We start from the raw sequence: 22,538 nt of genomic DNA, 5'->3' as shown, positions 1-22,538 counted from the left end.
AGACGTGTGTGCAGAGAAAACAATACACTATAAACGTGGAAAAAATGGAGAGAACCCAACATCGCTATGGACTGATGACGAATCGGATCCTATCAGGAGAGAATCTCAACTAGTAAACTACTGATAAAACTAGAATACGGACCACGAGTCATACCACTACGGGTCCACCATGTTTGTTTACAGGCGAGGAGCAGAAGGAACTATTTACCACAGAGGGGGTTGCGCATGCGCTCCAGAGCCTCCGGCAGTCTCTCCGGAGGGGAATCACGACCGCTAAAGAATCTTCCCACCTTGGGAGTCGGTATAAAAACTTCACGGATGCAGTGGATTCGAACACTGTGTGAACAGACGTCCCAGAAGAGGAGAAAGTTTTGCAGATACCGTAGTATTCGTTGTCATGTGAACGGGGCCTTTTTTATATTGGAAGTTTGGGCGCCCCCGTCAGCTCCTCTTGTCTTCATTGAAGTAAACACTTTCCTGAGCCTCAGAGGAGGAAAAACGATCTGAACTCTGCTGCAACACGTCTGAAAGAAGCTTTGACACAATCAGGCCAGACGGATGTAATCTGTACTACACCGCCCCGACACCCAGAGGCATGCTGGGAAACGTGGCGATGCGTTTTCTGACTGCAATCGAGCTGCGACCGATACAATAAACACGATCTCGTCAGGTGGACTTTTTTTTTTTTTACAGACATTTTGACAACAACAGGAGAAATGACTGACGGCACGGTGATTTAAAAAAGAAAAGTTTAGAACTGATTTACTGATGAGTTGTGACCCGCATTTTATCTCCATCAGCCCCTGTGACCTTTACTAAGACGACATGGAACACGTGTCGTGTGGCTTTTTGTGGTTTGATGCCCAAAAAAAACTCATTCGCTGTGGGATCGGTACTCACTCTTATCGCCTCCTCCGGTCAGGATGAAGCGAATCGAGCGGTCCTTCTTCTTCTTGTCCTCCGGGTTCGGTGGGAGGGGCTTGGAGCCATGGTTGAGGGGGACGGGGTCTTTGTTGCAGGAGCCAATCATGGTGCTGGTGTTCCTCATGGGCGGAGCTGGGGGCTTGTCCTCGACCTCCCCATTATCAGACATCTTCAGATGGGCTGCAGGTGGCCACACACACACACACACACACACACACACACACACACACACACACACACACACACACACACACACACACACACACACACACACACACACACACACACACACACACACACACACACACACACACACACACACACACACACACACACACCTTTTAAACATGGTGAACGTTTATGATGAGTCTCAACAACAAACCAGCATTGACTTTTATTGATTGGTCATAAGTTAAATATTAATGTTTGATTTTGAAGGTTTTAAGAGAACAAATAAAGAAATGAAGAAAAAGGAGTTTCCATTTGTTAGAGCTTATCTGATTTACAAACAGTGAGTACCTGTGTGGGGGGGGGGGGATAGAGATAGAGATAGAGATAGCGCTGACTTGGCTCTAATCGAGGTTTGGTCAAACACACACACACCTGTCGTTTCAATGCTTCAGTGAACATAAAGAGAGTCTATTTAGGTCAAAACCACATGAAATAAATCACCAGCAACACATGGAGCTGGAACCGCACCCCAGAAACGAATGAATAAAATGGAGAGAGTTCGATATTCTCTGTTGGTTGTGGAGTTTAAGTTGCGAATGAAAAGCAGAAGAAACCTATTCACACTCTGAGCAGATCCACACTGTCTGATGACTTCCGTCTGGGTTGATGGTGTCAGGAACAGTCAGGGACAAACAGGGTGCGAAAGAAGACCAAACGAGGGAATGTGGCAGGAACACGGAGAGGACAAACATGGACAAGTTTACAAGGGCGTCAACAAGAGAAGGGTAGTGCTGGTAAGGGCTCACACGAGGACACAAGGCGGACAAACTGAGACGCAATGAGGAAATCATTTTCACAATCATAATAATAAAAGACAGAATCCATATCGCAGAGCAACAGATCCACCTTCAAACAGGAAGTGACGTCTTTCTCAGGTAATAAATCTGACCGTGGGAGTCAAACAGGAAGTGTGACAGCATCATTCAACAGGAGACACGGCGGCCTCAAGCTCCACATCACAACCAGAACCGGGAGAACTTTCATGATTTCAAAGAAAAATAACTCCAGGAATCCTCGGCTTTCTCTACTCAAAGAGTTTAAACGGCTCAAAACGAAGTCTGACTGGACAGTTTCTAACGTTCCGCCATCAAACTGAAGAAAACAACCAAACACATGAAAATATTCAATTAATCATTCAGTTCCTCTGAACATAATAACATCCTGTTAAAACAATGAATTTTAACCCTTCGCTGACAGACGTGGATCATTACTTGTAATTAGGAGAATTTAAATTTGCTTCATTGTGCAGAGAGGCCAACATTTTAAAGTCACACAGCAGGAAGCACTACGACACCGATCTCCTCTCTTCTACTTCTGAAGAAGCTTTCAGGTGTAAATAAGAGTGTAAATATTCTAAATATGCTGCTATAACTTCCCACAGAGCCGCTGGGAGATCTTACCTCAGCAGGCACACGTCTTCCAGGCTTACAACTGAAATGAAAAGATATAAAAAATAAAAAAATAAAAACAGAGAAGAAAACTTTATCTGTTGAGACTGAAGAAACCAGACTGAGAGCGACGAGGAGCCGCGGAAGCTTTTTGACTGAACCTGAATCCTGTCACAGTGTGACATCACAAGGTGAGTCACACACACACACACACACACACACACACACACACACACACACACACACACACACACACACACACACACACACACACACACACACACACACACACACACACACACACACACACACACACACACACACACACACACACACACACACACACACACACACACACACACACACACAGAGTAATTGCAGCTATCACACACACACACAAACAGTCACTGTTTGGAGGGAAATGATGATTCCTTTGTTGTCTGTTTGAACACACACATCACACACATACACTAACTTTACAGCCCGAAACCAGACACACACACACACACACACACACACAGACTCACAGACAAACACACATTGAGGGTTTTCCTGACTTGTGACACATTTGATGTTATAAATAGATAATTTTCTGTCTGACTGACCGCTGGTTAACTGTCTTTCTTTAAAAGCCTCCTGCTCCTCCTCCTCCTCCTCCTCTATTAACCTGCAGAGTGACCCGCTCAGATAAATTCTGCAGAAAAGTCCACAAACAGAGGTGATGTCATGCCCTGTGAGGAGCAGCTTCGTTTACTCTCGTTTCTCACAAACCAACAGTGGATTTCTGAAATAAGCTCAAATAGTTGAGATTTGTTGCGTCTGGACAAGATTTGACATTTCACACAAAATTTAGATGTTTTGAAGCTTTAAATTATGAAACACTTGTTAAACTCTCCAACAGATTTTTTCTTTTTCTTTTTTAAAACATTAAAAATGCAAAAAAATATTTACAAATCAACTTTAAGAGAAGAAACTTTTTTGAATTTCTGGTGTTCCAGTGCAAGAATAATACAAACTTAATCCAGAATTTACTTTTTTATCAGAAACATGAAGAACTTTGAATAGCTGTGATTAGCATTAGCCACACCCACACTCACAGGAACACACACACCCACACACACATACCCTCATACCGACACGCACACACACCGACACACGCACCCAACTAAGCGTCAGCACTTCCTGGTAGTGCTTTATCAGCCACTGCAGCCACGTTTACTGGAAGAAGACTTCACACACACAGAACCATCCACGCATGCTTTAACCTCCACTGACACACGCACACCACACAAGCGCACGCACGCACAGACACACACTTTACTGCGTGTCACTGCAGTTTTAACAGGCTCTACCATCACCTTCTGCACGAAGCAGAAATTCATGAGGAAAATACTGAGATTTGTTTTACACAATAAATCACCGTCTTCAAACACAATAAACTGATCGGGGAGGATTTGTATGATGAAACCAAGCATCTGTCTGTTTTTCTATATCTTCATCTAAAACAAGACAAAAAGCAGCTGATCCAGTTATTTTAAGTACTTGTCCTGTGAAAGTCTTTTTCTTTTATTTAAAGTGAAAAATGTTGACTGCAGCTTTGTTCCGGTACAGTTAGTCTTTTAAGATATTTAAATGGTAATTTTTTTGTTTTTGAACTGTTGTTCGAGGTAAGCAAACATTTAAAGCATGATTAGTTTAACTTCAATTCAATTAGAAAAGTGTGGCCGAATAATGAAAGCAATCTTCGACTGAAAGAACACACCATCATAGAGTGTTTTAATACTTTTATGAGCTTTTATTGGCTTCTGCCTGGTTCAACTGAAGTTAGTCTTTACCTTCATTTGTTTTCGAATACAGAATCATTAAATAATGATCATAATAACGATTTTGACTTTATTATTATTATTCTTGTCAACGAGAGGTTTATTTCTCTGTAATGGAGAAATAAATGCCCCAATTCCATTTCATCAAATTTAATATTTAACGTCACATCTATCTCATAACACTACACTGTAATATTTGTATTTATTTTATTGCCAAACATGCTCAAACATTATTCAAATCAATAAAATAATAATAATAATGATCTCAGAAGAGCAGTGTGAAACCCGCAGCAGAACTAGACCCAGAGGAGGCGTCTAACCTCTTGATCTGACGCCTCAAACTTGTTGGAATCTTGGAGTCTGAGGCAGATCGGACAGACGATTGTAGGACAACTCGTCCACGGATGAGATATCAGAATTCTTTGGAGAAAATAAATCCTGTACAATGTAGTTTCACATATTTCTAATTGATATTTTATATAATTTTTTTATATATATAGTATATATCCATATATATTTAGTATAGTATCATATGGCGTTGTTTCTCGCGAAGAATGGTCTTCTTTGCTCACATGACCACATGGACGAGATGTCCGGGGTTGCAGTTTTCTAGACGAGTTGTCCGTTCACCTGGACAGAGAAACCACGAGAGTCACAAACAGTAAATATTTAGCCGAGTGTGTAGAAGCAGCAGGGGAGCTCCGCCCTGCTGAGGCCCAGCAGAGAGCAGCATCTCTGGGCTCGGGCGAGGCCGCGGCCCCCCCGAAAACTTCTGGAGCTCCTGCTGTGACCACACACACACGCACACAACATAACACCGGGGGACCTCCAGCACACACACGTGATGTCCTCAGAGTACCAGTGGCACGAAATACATGAGAATACATAAACGGGGAGAGACGAAGGAGAGAAGAGGCAGATGAGAAGACAGATGGAGGCGTGACTGCAGCCAAAAAAATCCACAGAGACAAACAAAGAGGAGAAACCAGAGTCGACGGCGTCACGTTTCTCTTCTGATGAATGAAACAGACAGACAGACAGACAGACAGACAGACAGACAGACAGACAGACAGACAGACACACACACACACATTCAACATCAAGTCTTTGTGGTAATAAAACGAAGCCCGAAGCTCAACTTCAAATGTATAATTTAACATATTTTACACTGAACGACAGAGTGAAAGTATACGTGTGTGTTTTCAAGGTGTGGACGGCCAAAACCCCCCCCCCACACACACACACTTTTTTTTTTGATGGGCTCTACCCCCGTTACTGGATGGAAGAGCCGCACACTGACAGGCAAAGATCCTTTTTTACCTGATTTCAACGACTCTTCTTAGTTTTACGTGTTGAACATTTCTCTTTTCAAGTGAAAGTAAAGGAAACTGCACCAAGGTAAAACATTTTATTTACTGTGTTGTTGTGTCCGATTCATTCTCAGCTGAAGGAAATCACAATGTTGAAATCTATCATATAATGCAAAATTCACTTTCTAATGTTTTTGCAACAGTAATAATCGTCCCCATACCTGGACTGACGCCCCAGAAGTGAAGACAGTCTGTCCTCCCTGTCCCTGGCTTGTTTCAGTTTTTAAAAAGTGTGTTGCTCCATCGGACCAATGAGAAATCAAACCCTATTTAGTGTCATCGGGGGTTTAGCCAATTACAATCAAAGTAGACCTTCCCTTTGACCCTCCCACAATTTGGCAGCTCTGCTCTGGCACATGGCACCACGAGAGGAAGTATTTCCTCCTCCTTCCCAAAATGGGCATGTGTTTGAATTCTGGATTTAAAAATGTATTTCTTCTTTATTTCCAGATGGTCCGAAAACTCCTCTGTACTATTTATATTGCTTTGGATTACTTCTGTGGTGGTTTCTATGATCATTGAAACTCATTTTCAAGTGAAAACACAAAGCCTTTGTTGCGTTTGGGAATCCGTTTACACGTCAAACGTGCTCGTAGCCACTGAAAACGCAACTTCTTGAAAACGACTCCTAAGTAGGAGCTTTTTAAAAACACTCCGTCTCCATAGAAACGGGACACAAAAAAAGCTTCTTAAAACACTCGGGGGCCGTGTAGACAGGGGAAACTACAGCCATAGTAAAACGTTTTTTCAGCACATGCTCAGTAGATGGACAATAAGAACAATGGCGGCCTCCAGTGCCATGACTTCCAGTCCACATTCAGAGTCAAGAGTCACAACTTCGTTGTCTGTCTGAGAGAGTATTGTTCTCTGCGAGCGTGTGTGTGGTTTCATTAAAAAACCAAACAATAGCATGTTAACTACATCATTTTCAGGGGCCGTCCACAAGAGAACCCCGGTTCAAGTAAACGAGCCGTTTTAGGCGGATCATCCATACGAGGCGACATTTTAAAAGTGTGAAAACAGGGTTTTTTTGTCCCAGAGTGGTGAAATTCTAAAACTTAATCGCCAGTCAGATCTGGCAACCCGGACTACGGCAGCAGTGGATCTCGTCTATGAATAATACATGTTATAATGCACCGACTCATCTGACTAGTTACCCCACAAAACCAAGTGTTTTTACCCCAGCATACATGAGGAAGGCTTCATTTTTCAGGAGCACTTTTTGTGCTGCTGCACCTGCCTCACACTGATGTGACGCCCCCTACAGGAGAGGCTTTCCCCACACTGTGGAGAACTGATTTAATCTGAAGATTTTGCTGGCTCACCTGGACAAGTACATATTAAGTACAAGAGTTCCTGCAAATATCAGCACGCAGAGAATTATCAATCAGGTCAGAGCTCAGAGTGTTTTCAATTAGTGTGTTTGTGTGTGTGACAGACGGTGATCTTAAAGAGAAGAATGTGGCCAAAGAAAGAAGAAGACAGAGAAATGGTGACGGTGGATTTCTTCTGCATGAATGAGGGACACGACGAGTCTGGTGTGATGCGGCGAAAAAAGATAAAACAAGACAGGAGAGAGAAAGAGGCAGGGAAAAGAAGTGAGGAGAGAAGAGAGGAAGTGAGAGAGCGTGACTGAATAACAGACTGTATCTTAGCAGGACACACACACACACACACACACACACACACACACACACACACACACACACACACACACACACACACACACACACACACACACACACACACACACACACACACACACACACACACACACACACACACACACACACACACACACACACACACACACAAATTCCAATGAGAACTAAAATCTGTGCAAAGTGAGAGACGTTTGCTTTAACAATGTTCACACACAGACCTGTGAGTTGGAGCCCGGTAACGCAACAACCTTTCACGTTTTTGCATTTCCATTTCAGAAAAGCTTCCTGTTTACATGGTATTGTTTTGAAAACGATGTCAATTTCCACAGAAGCGGCAGAAACACAAAAAGCAATTTATTTTTTCTTGATGGGCCACTAGTTGGCGCTATTGTTTTTTTTTTATGAAACCACACACACATGCAGCAGAGAACAATCCTCTCTAAACATTAACACTGGGAGAAAACAGACATTTTAGTGCAGGATGACCGTCAAAATAAAACTACCAAGTCCCAGGAGAATATGGACTGGGAGTCATGACACCACTGAGGAAATGTGGTTCTGACTGTCCAGCGACTGAGCATGTGCACAATTATTAGTTACCACGGCCACATGAGCAGGAGCAGGAGCAGGAGCAGGAGCAGGAGCAGGAGCAGGAGCAGGAGCAGGACTTCCACTGTTTACACAGAGACTGAGGAACCGTCCACATGACAACGCCGTTTCAGTTAACCATCGTTTTTGTCCAATCATCCACACGGCGCTTAAGAGCCTGAAAACTGTTTTTTTTTTAAAAATGGGTTCCAGAGTAGAGCAATTTGAATACGCCGCCTCACCTTTGACATGTGGAAGGACAAGACATACATTTTCTAAAAATGATGTCGCCGCCCCGCCTCTCAATCTATAACCCCGTGAAACTCTCACTTAACAACAACAACATGGCGGACTACCTGCTCCAGGTGGTGCTGCGGAAGCTGCTGATGCTAGTCACTTTGATAAGGTCACATGTTCAATTTTTTTGTTCCGTGTCGTCTTCTCCATTTTTGGTGTATTTCTGTGGCAGCGTTACAGCACCACCTATCGGTTTGGCATAGGTACTACATCGTGTTGAGTAGTTTTCATGGTGTCGCGTGGACGGGAAACTTTTTAGGAACGATGTAGAGAAAGTAGATTCAGCTCGTGTGGACCAGGCCTAAAATTGTTGCATCTTCCCGTTTACACGGACATGGAGTCTGAGCTTTTTCAAAAAGTTAAGTTAACCGACACCCAAAACAAAAGTTTAATGTTTTCACTTGAAAACTTTGTTGTGTACACGAGGCCTTGAGCTGTTCGCGTTAGCAGCTCTCACTGTAGATCAGGTAGTGCTACTAGCTCCCTTACTAACCCCTCCACGAACTCTCTTACCAACTCGGCCACTAACTCTGCTCGTTTTCTCACAAAAGGTTGCAGACCGTTAAACTCTCCACACCTGGTTTTTATTGATGCATAGAAATCATGGAAATCTTCTTCAAAAAGCAACTCTTACTATTTGATAGAAGCTGTTTTTCTCCTCATGACGAGTCTGTGCTCACAGTTTTCACTGATTCATGATGCACAGCATGAGAAACACTTGGGGAGCGACAGGCCTCCAGCGCCTGAAGGGAGGGAAAGACCGACTATAATCCCTGATCAGATGTCACAATTCCTCTCGTTTTACCAATAATCCTTTGTATTTCCTGGTCTGTTCCTGTGGTTGGATCAGATTACATTTTCACTCCAAGTGAGCATTGAGAGTTTTCATGCTGTGTTATGTCGTTATTTAGAGATTGAGATGGATTTTCCCACACGAGGGTCTCCGGAGGGTCAAACCAGCTGAAAATGTTCTCCTTTTAAATTGTATGATTGGTGTGCAGGAGTTAAGGTGAGCCACTGGTAGAAATGTGACATGCAAAGAAAGAAAATATGATTGACGTTTTCAAAACATGGTAAATATCCTGGAACAAACAGAGAATATCATGTGGAAGGAGTGAGGCTATACATAGAGACAGAATAACATTTCATATGTGAGTAAATAAAACTAACACAAGTTTGATTCCATAATTAAGATACCCATATAGAACATGTAAATACTTTAAATTCAAAAATAGAAGTCTTAGTAGTTTCAGTAGAAAAGATCTTTGAGGTTCAAACAGAGAACGAGTGTGTGAACAAAAGTTTAATATTTACTGATTAATTCAAGTGTGATTAAGTAACATTAAAACTAGTTTTAACTGCACGGTCCATTTCATTGACAAACACTGTGTGTGTGTGTGTGTGTGTGTGTGTGTGTGTGTGTGTGTGTGTGTGTGTGTGTGTGTGTGTGTGTGTGTGTGTGTGTGTGTGTCGGGGGCTCGGTCATTGAATATGCAGGTTATTGTAAGCACAGCATGGTTTTTGGGGGGACACAGACACAAAAAAAACATCTGTCTAGCCACGCCTCAGCAGGTTGATTTCAGGGGACCAGTTGTGTGTGTGTGTGTGTGTGTGTGTGTGTGTGTGTGTGTGTGTGTGTGTGTGTGTGTGTGTGTGTGTGTGTGTGTGTGTGTGTGTGTGTGTGTGTGTGTGTGTGTGTGTGTGTGTGTGTGTGTGTGTGTGTGTAGGATGATAATGACTTGGCTCTCTCCCTGCTGGGATCATGTAGCTGATCTCTCCCTGCTCATCATTTACATTTCACTGAATCACGCAGTGACCGATGGGGCGACTGCACCTCAGGAACATAGGCGGTTTGATCCCCGGCTCCTCGTTTTCATGTCCTCTCCTATGAGCGAGTGTGTATGTGTGAGGATGAATAAGAAGTAAAAGTCTTTGCGGATAAACTTCAGTGTTGGAAACCCACAGAGTGAAGGATCAGATTAGTTCTGGAGGCTCTTCTAATGAGACCATGGCTCAATAATAAGTACATGCTATTTCAATGTCAAAGGTTTCCTGGGGGTGCAGCTGATCCAAGCCAACACTGGAGACTGGACACACCCTGAACAGCTTGAAACACCAACACAGTCAAGAATCAACCTTTTCTTTGTGTTGTGGGGGACACCTGAACTTCTCCCACTCACTTCTTTGACTCCTCTAAGAAGAACGGACAACTCTGGAATATTTAGAACATGATGTCTGTTCCTACAGAAATGGTTGAAATACTGAAAAAAAATTTAATAAATTAAATATTGGGCCACTAGTTGTTGCCATTTGTTTTTGTAATGATACCACATTACAAGAGAAAACAATCCATTCTAAACAACAACAATGGAAGAACACGGACATTCTAGTGAACAGACGACCAAGTTGGATTGTTATTACGGTGACTGTCAAAATAAAAATACCAAGTCCCAGGAGAATATGCACTGGGAGTCATGACATCATGGAGGAAACGTTAACTCTCCGGGGTACGGTGGCTCAGAAGGGCCAACCGCTCAACACAACGGCAAAATCCAAAACACAACGGCAAAAAGCCACAACAAAGCCGTTGTCTTGCTGCTTTTTGCCGTTGTGTTGTGCTGTTGGCCCCTCTGGGCCGCCGTACCTCAGAGAGTGAAGCGGCTGAAACACCAGCAATTAACGGAGCGGTACGTCAAGACACGAGCGCTGCTCCACTGCTGGTGGACAAACTGGGTCGAGTCGCTCTCGCTGTCAAACTGAACCAGCGTCAGGAAGTCAGTCACTTCGCCCCGGTTCGTCTCGGACGAAGAGAAACTCCTTCCACTCGCACTCGACATCCTCCGGATGCACTGCAGACTCCAGCGGAGGCCGTTCCTCCGGCCTCACCACGTCACGTGACGTCCTCATTTATTCATTACTGACAAAAAAAACATTTTCTGCTTTGAGTAAGTGACAAAAGATTTCAGCTGCACAGAGGAAGCTGTTCCTTCAGTTCGTCTAATTCGATCCATTGCGGCTCTGCAGCTGGCGTCTGTTTCTTCTCTCGTCTGAACCAAATCGTCCTGCTCTCTCTCCTCTCAAACATCAGCATATTATCACAACATTTCTCCTGCATTCAGGCAAAGTCCGACGCTAAAGCTCAGCAGAGAAAATGCAGACTTAAAACTTCAGCTTAGAAACAGCCACTAAATTAATGAGTCTGAATTTAAAGGGAAAAGTCTGAACAGAGAAAATTAAACTTGTCTGTCAGTTTGTTCAAGATTCGCGAGCAGCACTAAAACTATTGTTTTTTATTGATGAATTATGTTCATTTTATTGGTATTAACTTTATGATATAGCTTCTTTTTAAGCAACAATTAGTATGGAAAGATGTTTTTCCTACCTGATGTGTTTTGACTGTGTCTGCGGTCTTCCTCAGAGCGTCATCTTATGTGTGATGACGAGTTGTTTTATCATAAAGCTCCACCTCGGGAGCCGTTTTCAGAAAGTTGTGTTTTCAGTGGCTCAGAGCACCATTGTCGTGTAAACGGACCCTCAAAACGCAACGACCTAAAAAACCGTAACAGATTTCAAATGAAAATTTTGATTGATCGCAGATTATCCCAAAGACACTAACTCCTGCTGCCAGTCACCAAAACCTCCACTGAAAGAAAAATATCCGGTTGAATGGATATAACCATATAAATAAACACAGCATAGAGATAAGGAGTCAGAATTCAGATCTAAACCACCAAACAGGCAATCATCATGCACTCACCATGAGATGCCATAATAAAACGATACATCGGTTGTTGTCGTTTAGAGCAAAAGCATCAATGATTGTCCATTTTTTTGTAAAAAGCACTCCATGTTTTATTACTGTAAGTTACGCAGTCATCAGGGAAAATGCGCTCTTAATAACAGGAAGTGGTTCGTTCAAAGGTTAATGTGTCCGCTCCAACGATTGGCTAAATCAAACCACACTGCTTTTTATTAAAAAAATAATACATGTTTTATTGGTGTATTTATTAATCATAATATTCCCACATAAAAAAGAATCGCTTAAAAAGAGAAACCATATTTCTTCGGCGTGCTATCGCTATTCCGCAGGGAGCTACAGCACCCCAAAATGGGATATGGGTCAGTGTGATCAGAATTGGGTCTCATTTGCCTGCAATGTGAACGAAGCCTCAAGGAGGAATCATCCTGACACACAAACATCAGCTCTGAAACCAAACAAGCTAAAACACACCGAGAAAAAGTCAGTGTGTGTAAGATCAAGGACAAACAACTCCACGATAATCATGGACGACATGGAGTCCAGTGAGGCTTGCAGTGAGAAGCCCACGACGTGCGCACACACACCAAAATCCAATAAACACACACACACACACACACACACACACACACACACACACACACACACACACACACACACACACACACACACACACACACACACACACACACACACACACACACACACACACACACACACACACACACACACACACACACACCTCTCTAATCAATAGTGACGCGGATTACAAGGTCACAACAAGACCCCTGACTGTGAGCCCTCATGTTTCAGCTCCGAGAACCAGAAAGAAGATCAAGACGTCTGAATGAGGCGATCATGTCCGTCCGAGCGTCAGACCGCTGACTGCCGTTTACTCGTGTTGCTCAGAGTAAGAAAAAAGAAAGTTTTCCATCTTTTATCAGCTGAAGCTTTTGTGGCTCAGTGAAAGTCTGAATCACCACTGAATCATCGTCTGAGCGTCCGGCCGGCACAGAGCTTACAGGAAATAAGTGCTTGGACTGAAAGATGGGAAATCCCTGGACAGAGGGGCCATCATGGATCCTACCAGAGCTGAAAGAAAGTGGAGGGAAACAACCCTGAGTGGGAGGTGATGAACTGTACTTTCACTTTAATGTCGATTAAATTACACTTCTTCAGGATGGAAAGTGACGAAAGGTTGATTCCACTCACTACCAAACCAAAATAGTAGGTACTCAAACAAGCCATAACATTATGACCACCTCCCAGAGGCATGGAGTTACATTTACTTGGGTAACTTTGTGAATAAGTTGTACTTGTGAGAGTAGTTTTAAAAAAGTCCTTCAATATTCTGCACCAGTCAAGTGAAACACATAAAAACTGACGTTTGTTGCAGGAGAATGGATTGAAGGAGTCCGTGCTGGTTACTAAATCATAAAGAAAAAGACTTTGACAGGAGAGAAAAATAATATTTTTTGTTTACTCATCACCAGATATCTTGTGGTTGAAGTTGCGTTGATGTGTTATTCTGTCGAGATATATTTATTTCTTACTCACATTTTAATCCGAGTACTTTCTTGTGCCAGTAATTTGTAGATTACTCCACTCACCTCGGCCACCTCTAACATGATGTATGCCCCACTTGTCCACCTCATACCGAACAAACTGAGCTGCTCTGTGTCTTCCGACAGATTTCCCAAACAACTTCTGCGACACTTCCTGGGAAACCCAACAAGAGCTGCACAACCCTCCGACTCACTCAGATCCTCACATATTCGTACACTTCTAACATCACCTGCTCTCTTCCTGCCTGACATATCCCTCTGCCACGAGGAGCCATGATTAGTCTGAAGACCAATCACTAGTCTGCACCACAAATACAGCATTAGGCCAAAAACACGTATTTCCACCTCAACGTTTTCAAAAATAAAGTTCACACCACATAGATTTTGAAGAAAAAATTAATTTACACAAAACACTACTATGATCGTGTCAAACCTCAAGGTGGCTGTCTAACATGAAGCATAGAGCCATGCTACACTGCAAACAAGGGTATCTCAAATATAAGATATAAAAACTAAATTTAAGAAGAAAATTACTTTTACTGTACAAGGTCATTATGTGGAGCTACAGCGCCGTCAGACAGAAGCCCCGCCCCCGAGGGACAGAGCTCCGGTCGGAGGCAATTTTTAAGCAGCGAGATGGAGTCTCACAAAACCCACAATCTAGAAGTAAAAAAAAAGATAGCACGTAGGCTGTGAAATAAAGAACATTCAGTCATTTATTTAGAACAATGAACAATCACATTCACTGAATCATTTGATTATTATCCTGCACAGAAAGCTGGGAGCTGCTGCTGGCGGTGCCACACACACTGATGTGACATCATTTACCCAGAGACGGTGCAATTCTGCCCAACCTGAGAGACAACGGTGCTCAAGTAAACGCTTCAGGAAGTTCAGAGAATAATTCCGGATGAATGTAAGGTATTAAATTCAGACTTTCCCCGAGTTTAAACTAATGGCTGATTTGGTTCCCCTCTGCTCTGGCACCAAACTAATAGGACTCTGGAACTAAACTAGATCAAATATATTAAATATTCATCAATATGGTTAGAAAGAAAAAATAATACTCATGCTCTAGTTTAGAGAGAGTAGATGAGTTTAGAGCGAGCAGAAGAGTTTAGAGAGGGCAGAAGAGTTTAGAGAGGGCAGAAGAGTTTAGAGCGAGCAGAAGAGTTTAGAGAGGGCAGAAGAGTTTAGAGAGAGCAGAAGAGTTTAGAGCGAGCAGAAGAGTTTAGAGAGGGCAGAAGAGTTTAGAGAGAGCAGAAGAGTTTAGAGCGAGCAGAAGAGTTTAGAGAGGGCAGAAGAGTTTAGAGCGAGCAGAAGAGTTTAGAGCGAGCAGAAGAGTTTAGAGAGAGCAGAAGAGTTTAGAGCGAGCAGAAGAGTTTAGAGAGGGCAGAAGAGTTTAGAGAGGGCAGAAGAGTTTAGAGAGAGCAGAAGAGTTTAGAGCGAGCAGAAGAGTTTAGAGAGGGCAGAAGAGTTTAGAGCGAGCAGAAGAGTTTAGAGAGGGCAGAAGAGTTTAGAGAGGGCAGAAGAGTTTAGAGAGGGCAGAAGAGTTTAGAGCGAGCAGAAGAGTTTAGAGAGGGCAGAAGAGTTTAGAGAGAGCAGAAGAGTTTAGAGCGAGCAGAAGAGTTTAGAGAGGGCAGAAGAGTTTAGAGAGGGCAGAAGAGTTTAGAGAGGGCAGAAGAGTTTAGAGAGGGCAGAAGAGTTTAGAGCGAGCAGAAGAGTTTAGAGAGGGCAGAAGAGTTTAGAGAGAGCAGAAGAGTTTAGAGAGAGCAGAAGAGTTTAGAGCGAGCAGAAGAGTTTAGAGCGAGCAGAAGAGTTTAGCGAAAACAGAGGAGTTTAGAGAGAGCAGAAGAGTTTAGAGAGAGCAGAAGAGTTTAGAGCGAGCAGAAGAGTTTAGAGAGAACAGAATAGTTTAGAGAGAACAGAAGAAAGCTGCTGAAAGACGAGAAGACAAGAAAGAAAGGAGGAGTGTCTGTAAAAGCTGGAGTGATGAATTCCCAAGGTGCACTGCAGTTTCTTAAGTGGAATGGCCATCCTCTTATAATGTTAATAGGCTTAGTGTGTACACACACACACACACACACACACACAGTACAGACTTTACTGTAGCTTGATTGAAAGTAGCACACAGCAATTAGGAAAACATCATGTGGGACATAAACATGATGGATGTATCAATATAAAAGCAGCACACGCACTCAAAGTGATGAATCAGCGGTGGCGTCCAATAGATTAAAGTTTACTGAAAGAAGGTTTTTCAGTTCAGCCAATATAAAGAAGATGAGCTTGTGTGTGTGTGTGTGTGTGTGTGTGTGTGTGTGTGTGTGTGTGTGTGTGTGTGTGTGTGTGTGTGTGTGTGTGTGTGTGTGTGTGTGTGTGTGTGTGTGTGTGTCTTAGTAATAGTAGTAGTCGTAGTGGTGTGTACTCTCATTTACAAATGGACATCAGGTGTTTTTCTCCATCTATTCTCATTGCTTCCGTCCTCATGTGCACGCACGCACACACAACTCATCTCGTTTCACTCAGTAAACAAATATACATTTTTTTGGAGTTTCTAATGTGTGAATGTGAAGCAGGAGACGCTTTCAGCTGCAGCTCCAACATCCAACAACCATTCAGGCTGCAATCGTTTCTCAGCGCTCAACAAGACCAAACGAGAGACATTCATCAGACGGCGAACCGATAGAAAAGATCATCTTGAAATAAAAGACATGAGAAGTAATTTGTGCAGCCATTGGCCTCCGTCTTTGTCTCCTCACATCGTCAGAGTTTAATCTGCAAAGTTTTCTTCTTGCAGCTTTTCACAGAGAGAGAGAGAGAGAGAGCGGGCATACGAGGAGGAACAATCAAGAGAGGTTCAGAATAGAGTGAATGAGCGGAGGAATAAAAGGAGGAATCAGTTCAGGCTGAAACAGATGGAGAGAAAGAAAGGGGTGGGGGGGCGGGGCAAGTGAGGGTCAGAGAGGGGAAATAAAGAGTGAGGGATCAAACGGTCTGGAGAAATTTACACACAACCATTTTCCACGGTGAAAACTGTGGCCGAAGGCCTTCTACCACTTCACTCTGACTCCCTCCATCCCTCCTTCATCCATCACATGTCCTATTTTTTTTCATCTGAAACAAACTCATGTCAAACTGATTTTCATCAAGGGACAAACATAGTTCCCTTTAAAAGGTTCAGAAGGTTAAATATCAGACACGTTTTTGTGTTGACATTTTTTTATTCCCCGTTTACGTAACAATTAAAGAGAAAATGCTCCATTTTAGAAAAGTTTCTATTTTCCACGGCAACGATGTCCAGAAACGCTAAAACTGATGTATTATCATGTTGGGCCACTAGTTTATTTATTTGATAATCTTTGAGTGAATGCTGTTTCTCTCCAAGCTAAAAAGAACTTTTAAAAATAGTCTTTGAATTTAAATCTAGTTTCTGTGTGATGAGCCGACAGTAATTCCATGGTTTTCCATGAATAAATATGCATTACAAGCTTCAGTCTTAAGTCGAAAGAAATTTGATTAATTACAGAAAATTATGCGATTAGTTCTTTTTTTTCTTTTTTTTTTTAATTGATTGACAGCACGTTTTCAGTGACTCCGAGCTCCGTTGTCGTGTGAACAGACGCCCAAAAGACAGCAAAAGTTTGGTGTTTTCACGTCATCAGAATACCTGAGAGTGTACGTGATCGTAGCTGCGGAAGCTGGATGCTATTTTAAAGGCGACAGTGGGATTAAATAAATGTGTAATAGAGTCACGCAGACAAAATAAAAGGCAAGACCACAATATTTGTAACTGCAGCCTTTACTTTACAGCTCCACTCTTGGAGCGCAGATGTTTTTATATACAGATGTTTCTGAAAGGTTTCTTAAAGGAGATCTAACCTCACCAGCGCTGACAGCAGCCAGTTGTGTCTACGCCTTGTATCTGATCGGTCTTGTTGGGTCTCCTCCAGGAGCGAGGGAGGAGTCTGATGTTGTGTCTTACAGGGAGAGCGCTCGGTGACCTTGTTACAGCCGACCAGATAAATGTTTCCCCTCAGGCCTCCAGCCAAGGAAACCAAAGAAAATGAGGCTGAAATTCAAATAGCAACTCGATATCACTATTTATCCGATAGCAACCTTAAAAGAAATGTCAATTATTGTGCATGACAAGTGTATCATCCATTATACCCCCCCCCCCTCCCCCTCCATTGTCCATTTATTTCTGTCAGAAAGTCTTTAGCGTGAACGTCGAGTCATCACAAACCTGTCAGTTTTAGAGAAAACGAAAAACTTTGGTGTGAAAATACAAGATTGATAAATAAGAGTTGACTTAAAGGCACAAGACGATAACTGGGAAACCATATCTTTTTTATTTTTTTTACTTTTTATTTATTCAATAAAAACAAAACATATGAAGATGGAACATAAAATCCCACTTGTTTCAATTTTTACTCAAACTCCCACCATGTTGGACTGTTGAATGTTTCTTCCCAGTAATCATCCCTTATTATTACATTTGCTTCCAGTTCCCATCTTTCTTTAACATCCATATTATTATCATTGGATTCACATTGTAGTGCTTTATATATTTTCCCTTTCTTTGAGTCATCCTCTGTAAATGACATGAACAATTCTTCAACTCTTCAACTTTGCTTATTCTTTCCCATTCGTCATGTTTCTGAAGGTAATGTCTCAACTATAAATATATATAAAAAAATCATTATTTGGTCAATGAAATTCCTGTTTAAGTTGTTCAATGATTTAAAAATGTTCTCTTTATAAATTTGTGCTATATATATATAAAAGTCCATTGCTTCTCCATTTCTCAAATCCTGCATCCATAGTGCAAAGTCAGTGTAAAGGCTGGGTTTTTGGTTATTTTTGTATCTCTACTGACAGACCTGGATATGTCTCATTTCTTTGGTATCGCTGACCATATTTTCATTGTTTCTAATAATCAATTCATTTCCAATTTTAAGCTTCTTTTGCATTGACCTAGTAAACGGTAGTGATTCCAATGGTGCCCTTTGCTCCATTTCAACTCATATAGTATCTTTATCTTTAGTTATCTATAATATTGGAGCTCTAAGTTGGGCTGCCCAATAATAGTTCCTGAGAATTGGTAAATTTAGCCCTCCTTTATTTTGAAGGGCTAGCAGTGTTCTGTATTCAATTCTTGCTTTTTTGTTTTGCCATAGAAATGCTGCCATCATTTTGTCCACCTTTTTAAAAGGTGGAGGGAGGAATCCTAACTGGAAAAAAAACAAGGGAAAACGTATTGTTTATTAAACTAAGGACAATTAGTGAAGCCGCTTCACACCCCACTGATGCGCCGCATGACACTTGATATGATGAGCTGCCTTCAGTAGGTGTGTCAGAGATCTGTGAATTATATACGAGACTTTTCCTTCGTATGATGAATTAATCATATGTTGTTTCCCCGTGTTACGTCTCTGCACAATATCGAGTCACAGGAGCGGGTCGGGAAACGTAAACTCGCTGCAATTTGCAAGTCCTCATCGGGTTTTACTACATTCACTCCTGCGTTATTAAAATAATAAGATCCAACCCCTCTGAGTGGGATCACGTTTACACATCTAACACAATGAGGTGTTATTTCCAGCGCGCACAGTGATGTAGTGCATAAAAAATACACGACACACCCTCTGAGACCTCTTTCTGCAGAGCACAATAACCCCACCCTGTTCCCCTCCCCCCAACACACACACACACACACACCTGTGTGTGTGTGTTGGGTGGGGGGGCTCCCTCCCTGACTACCAGCTGTCAGACTCCACCCCTGGCAACGCCATAAATAATGGAGGCTGCAGTGCATGCTGGGAGTCATCAGGCTCTTCCAGCCCGTCTTGCATAATGTGACACGCTGTTGTTTCCCTCCCTGAACCCAAACGCCGCCCGCCAGCGTGCGGCCGTGCGTCTCCTCAGAAATGTCATTAGCGTGACAAACGATAAAGCGAGAGGCGGGCGAACCTGCGGCGGGAAAAATCACTGCGGCAGAGTGGTGCAACACAGAAAGAAAAAAAAAACACACACACACGTGGGTCAGTAATGTTATATCAAGGAATCAAACCTGTGAACTATTGCTGTGAGGCATTAATACTAACCACTGTAACGCCTCAAATATTCATATTTTCAAGCAATTTTCTAAATTTCATCGACCGGCTTGACAACATGTAATAATAACTTTGAAGCCTGAGTGAAATGTTTTGGGAAGCTTAGAAAATGTTCTGACTCGTGCTGTCAAATCGAGTAAAACAAATTAACTAATTAATTGCACACTTTTCTGCAATTAATTGCCTTGTTTTTCTACTGAAGACTGAAACTTGTAATGGATATTTATTCATGGAAAACCATGGAATTAATGTCGACGCAACAAACACTATATTAGACTATATTAAAATGAAAGACTATCTTTATAACGTCCTTGTAGCTTTGCCTGAATTCTGTTTCTCTCCAAGATTAGCAAAATAATAAAAACATAACTAAATAAATCAATAAACATCGAACATCAGTCTGGGTTTTGTTACAGTGCAGGTCCACCACTTTGAGAATCTGAATATTTCTAGAAACAAAGTTGTAAACTTATTACATGAACATAGTTGCAATCATATACTGTAATATCCACACATGAGACAGAGAGAGAAAGTAGAAGGCATTGAGAAAGACAGAGAGAAACTGCACTCACACGCGAGCACACACACACACACACACACACACACACACACACACACACACACACACACACACACACACACACACACACACACACACACACAATAGAGGAGAGCCAGGGAAAGTCAGAAAGAGGAGAAATTTATATTTTACTTGCAAGTCTTTCCTCCAGTTTTAGCCGTTAGGTAGCTGTTGGTCAGCCAACATGGCAACCTGCTGTTTGGCTGCAGAAATACTTCTGTGGTTGTTAAATTCGGCTTTTCAAAGTAAAGCTAATGACTTTCACTTCCTCAATCAGCCTTCAGGTAACTTTTAAAGTGAAACGTTCTGCCTTAATATTATTCCACTCGGTATCGTGCTGCTCTGGAGTCACGGTGCTGCACCCAGAAACGCTGCACATGCTGCTGCTCCGGTAAGGGAGTTCAAATCAATTCATTAAATTAACCCGTTATTTTTGACAGCACTAGTTCTGACATTTATAATGATGCAGAGAGCTGGAGAGAGCTTCTCAGTTCTCACCACCGTTCAGATCTGTGCAGTGGGTACGGCGGCACCGGCCAGTCTTACCGGTTACTGTGGTTTCAGGGTCGCTCCTCTCAGGAAAAGACAGACGGACAGATCCAAGAGCAGCCTGCGGAGAAACAGACAGATTTTATTCTCATGATCTGCATCCGATGGTCGGATGAGGTGAAAGCTGCTCATGAAAGTCCAGAAGGAAGTTTTACTACACTGCAGCATGGCTCGGTTGGTAGAGCGGTCGTCTCTTTATCGGAAGGTTGCAGGTTCGATTCCGATCTCATGGCAAGACACTAAACCCCAAACTGTCTGGGTGGCTGCAGTGTTCGAGTGAGTGGTTGGTGGTGGTCGGAGGAGCTGATGGTGCAGATTGGCTCAGATCAGTCTGGGCAGTGGTACATGTACATATGTAGTTTACCACATCAAGTATGGCGTGAATGAATAATGCAATGCAAAGTGTCTTTGAGTGTCCAGAAAAGCGCTATATAAAACCCAAGCATTATTATTACACAAAACATCACATGTTCACACAGACCTGATGCATCAAGCTGAAGCCGTGTCCACAACACCATTTCATGTAATCATCCTATTTGTCCCATCATCCACACGGCGCGGCGTTTAGGAGCGTGAAAACAAGTTCCAGGGTGGAGAGATTTGAAGATTTGAGATTTGGTGGATTTCTCCAATACCAGGATTTTTTTCATGCTTCGCATCTTCTTCTCCATTTTTCCTGTATTTCTGTGGCAGAGTTACAGCGCCCCCTATATGCACAACATCATTTTGAATAATTTTTATGGTGCCGGGTGGAAAACGTTTTGGCTGGTGTGAACAGGGCCTAAGCCCCCGTGGTTTGTTCTCCCATTTATAATGTTTATCGCGGATTGTTCTCTGATGCATGTGTGTGTGGTTTCATTACAAAAACAAACAGCAGCACCAACTAGTGGCCCAACATGAAAACTGAATCGTTTTCAGCATTTCTGCCGTTGCCGTGGAAACAGACATCCTTTTCAGATTGTTGCCACGTGAACCTCAAACTTTTCAGAAATGAAAACACAAAAACGTTGCGTTTTCACGTGAAACATTGTCGAGTAAACGGGACCTTAAACATAGAAATTTTGGAAACAAACTGAAATGAAGCCTTTATTTTTCACCTTCACAACATCTTTAGTTCTTATTTTATTTTAAATTGGATTAAACCTGCGGGTAGATGAATCTTTTCTTTTAGAAAAAACGTGAATGATCCCTTCAAGCAGCTTCAAAGTGACGGATCATTTCTGCATGGCTGTTTTTTTTATGAAAACTATGCACAATGAGTTCTGAGGCAGAACAGGAGCAGGTCCACAGATAAATGTTCAAGTAAAAGAAAAACTATTTGTCAAGGTCTGACTGAGAAACGTTAGCAGCTTACGACCCCGACGAGAGCAGAGCTGCATGAAGCTGCTGTCAGCAGAGTGAATCAGATGATTGGACAACGCTCGAGCTGCACTCCGAGACGTGAACGGGACTTTGTACAGGGGAAATTTCAGTGCAGACAGATGGCGATTCAACACAATACGGTGAGAAGCGATTGACAATCTGTTAAAAAGCAGAAACATGTTTCTTATTTCTTGCTCTGCACTTTAAAAATCAAAGCTGTGTCTTACATTGGAGGACAGACACGACACAAACAACTTCAACTCATTTTAATTTCAACATGTCAACATGTGAAATGTCACGTCGCCGTTTGTCAATAAAATGTGT

The 22,538-nt window shown here is 42.4% G+C and overlaps 1 protein-coding gene across 1 annotated transcript in view; it reads right to left on the bottom strand.

Moving 5' to 3' along the window:
* The window catches only part of pak1 (p21 protein (Cdc42/Rac)-activated kinase 1), a 63,366-nt gene that overhangs the window by 24,276 nt on the left and 16,552 nt on the right, over window positions 1–22,538 (bottom strand). The window contains exons 2-3 of the mRNA XM_080460107.1: window positions 20,850–20,913; window positions 901–1,104 (exon numbers count right to left, since the gene is read on the bottom strand). Of these exons, the coding sequence (XP_080316233.1) occupies window positions 901–1,093 (193 nt within the window). The 5' untranslated portion in view covers window positions 1,094–1,104; window positions 20,850–20,913. The remainder of the gene's footprint in view (window positions 1–900; window positions 1,105–20,849; window positions 20,914–22,538) is intronic.

The sequence above is a fragment of the Lipophrys pholis genome, assembly GCF_963383615.2.
Source record: "Lipophrys pholis genome assembly, chromosome: 3".
Classification (NCBI taxonomy): domain Eukaryota; kingdom Metazoa; phylum Chordata; class Actinopteri; order Blenniiformes; family Blenniidae; genus Lipophrys; species Lipophrys pholis.
The sequence above is the reverse complement of the archived record's forward strand: the minus strand, read 5'-3'. Positions and strand labels throughout refer to the sequence as shown.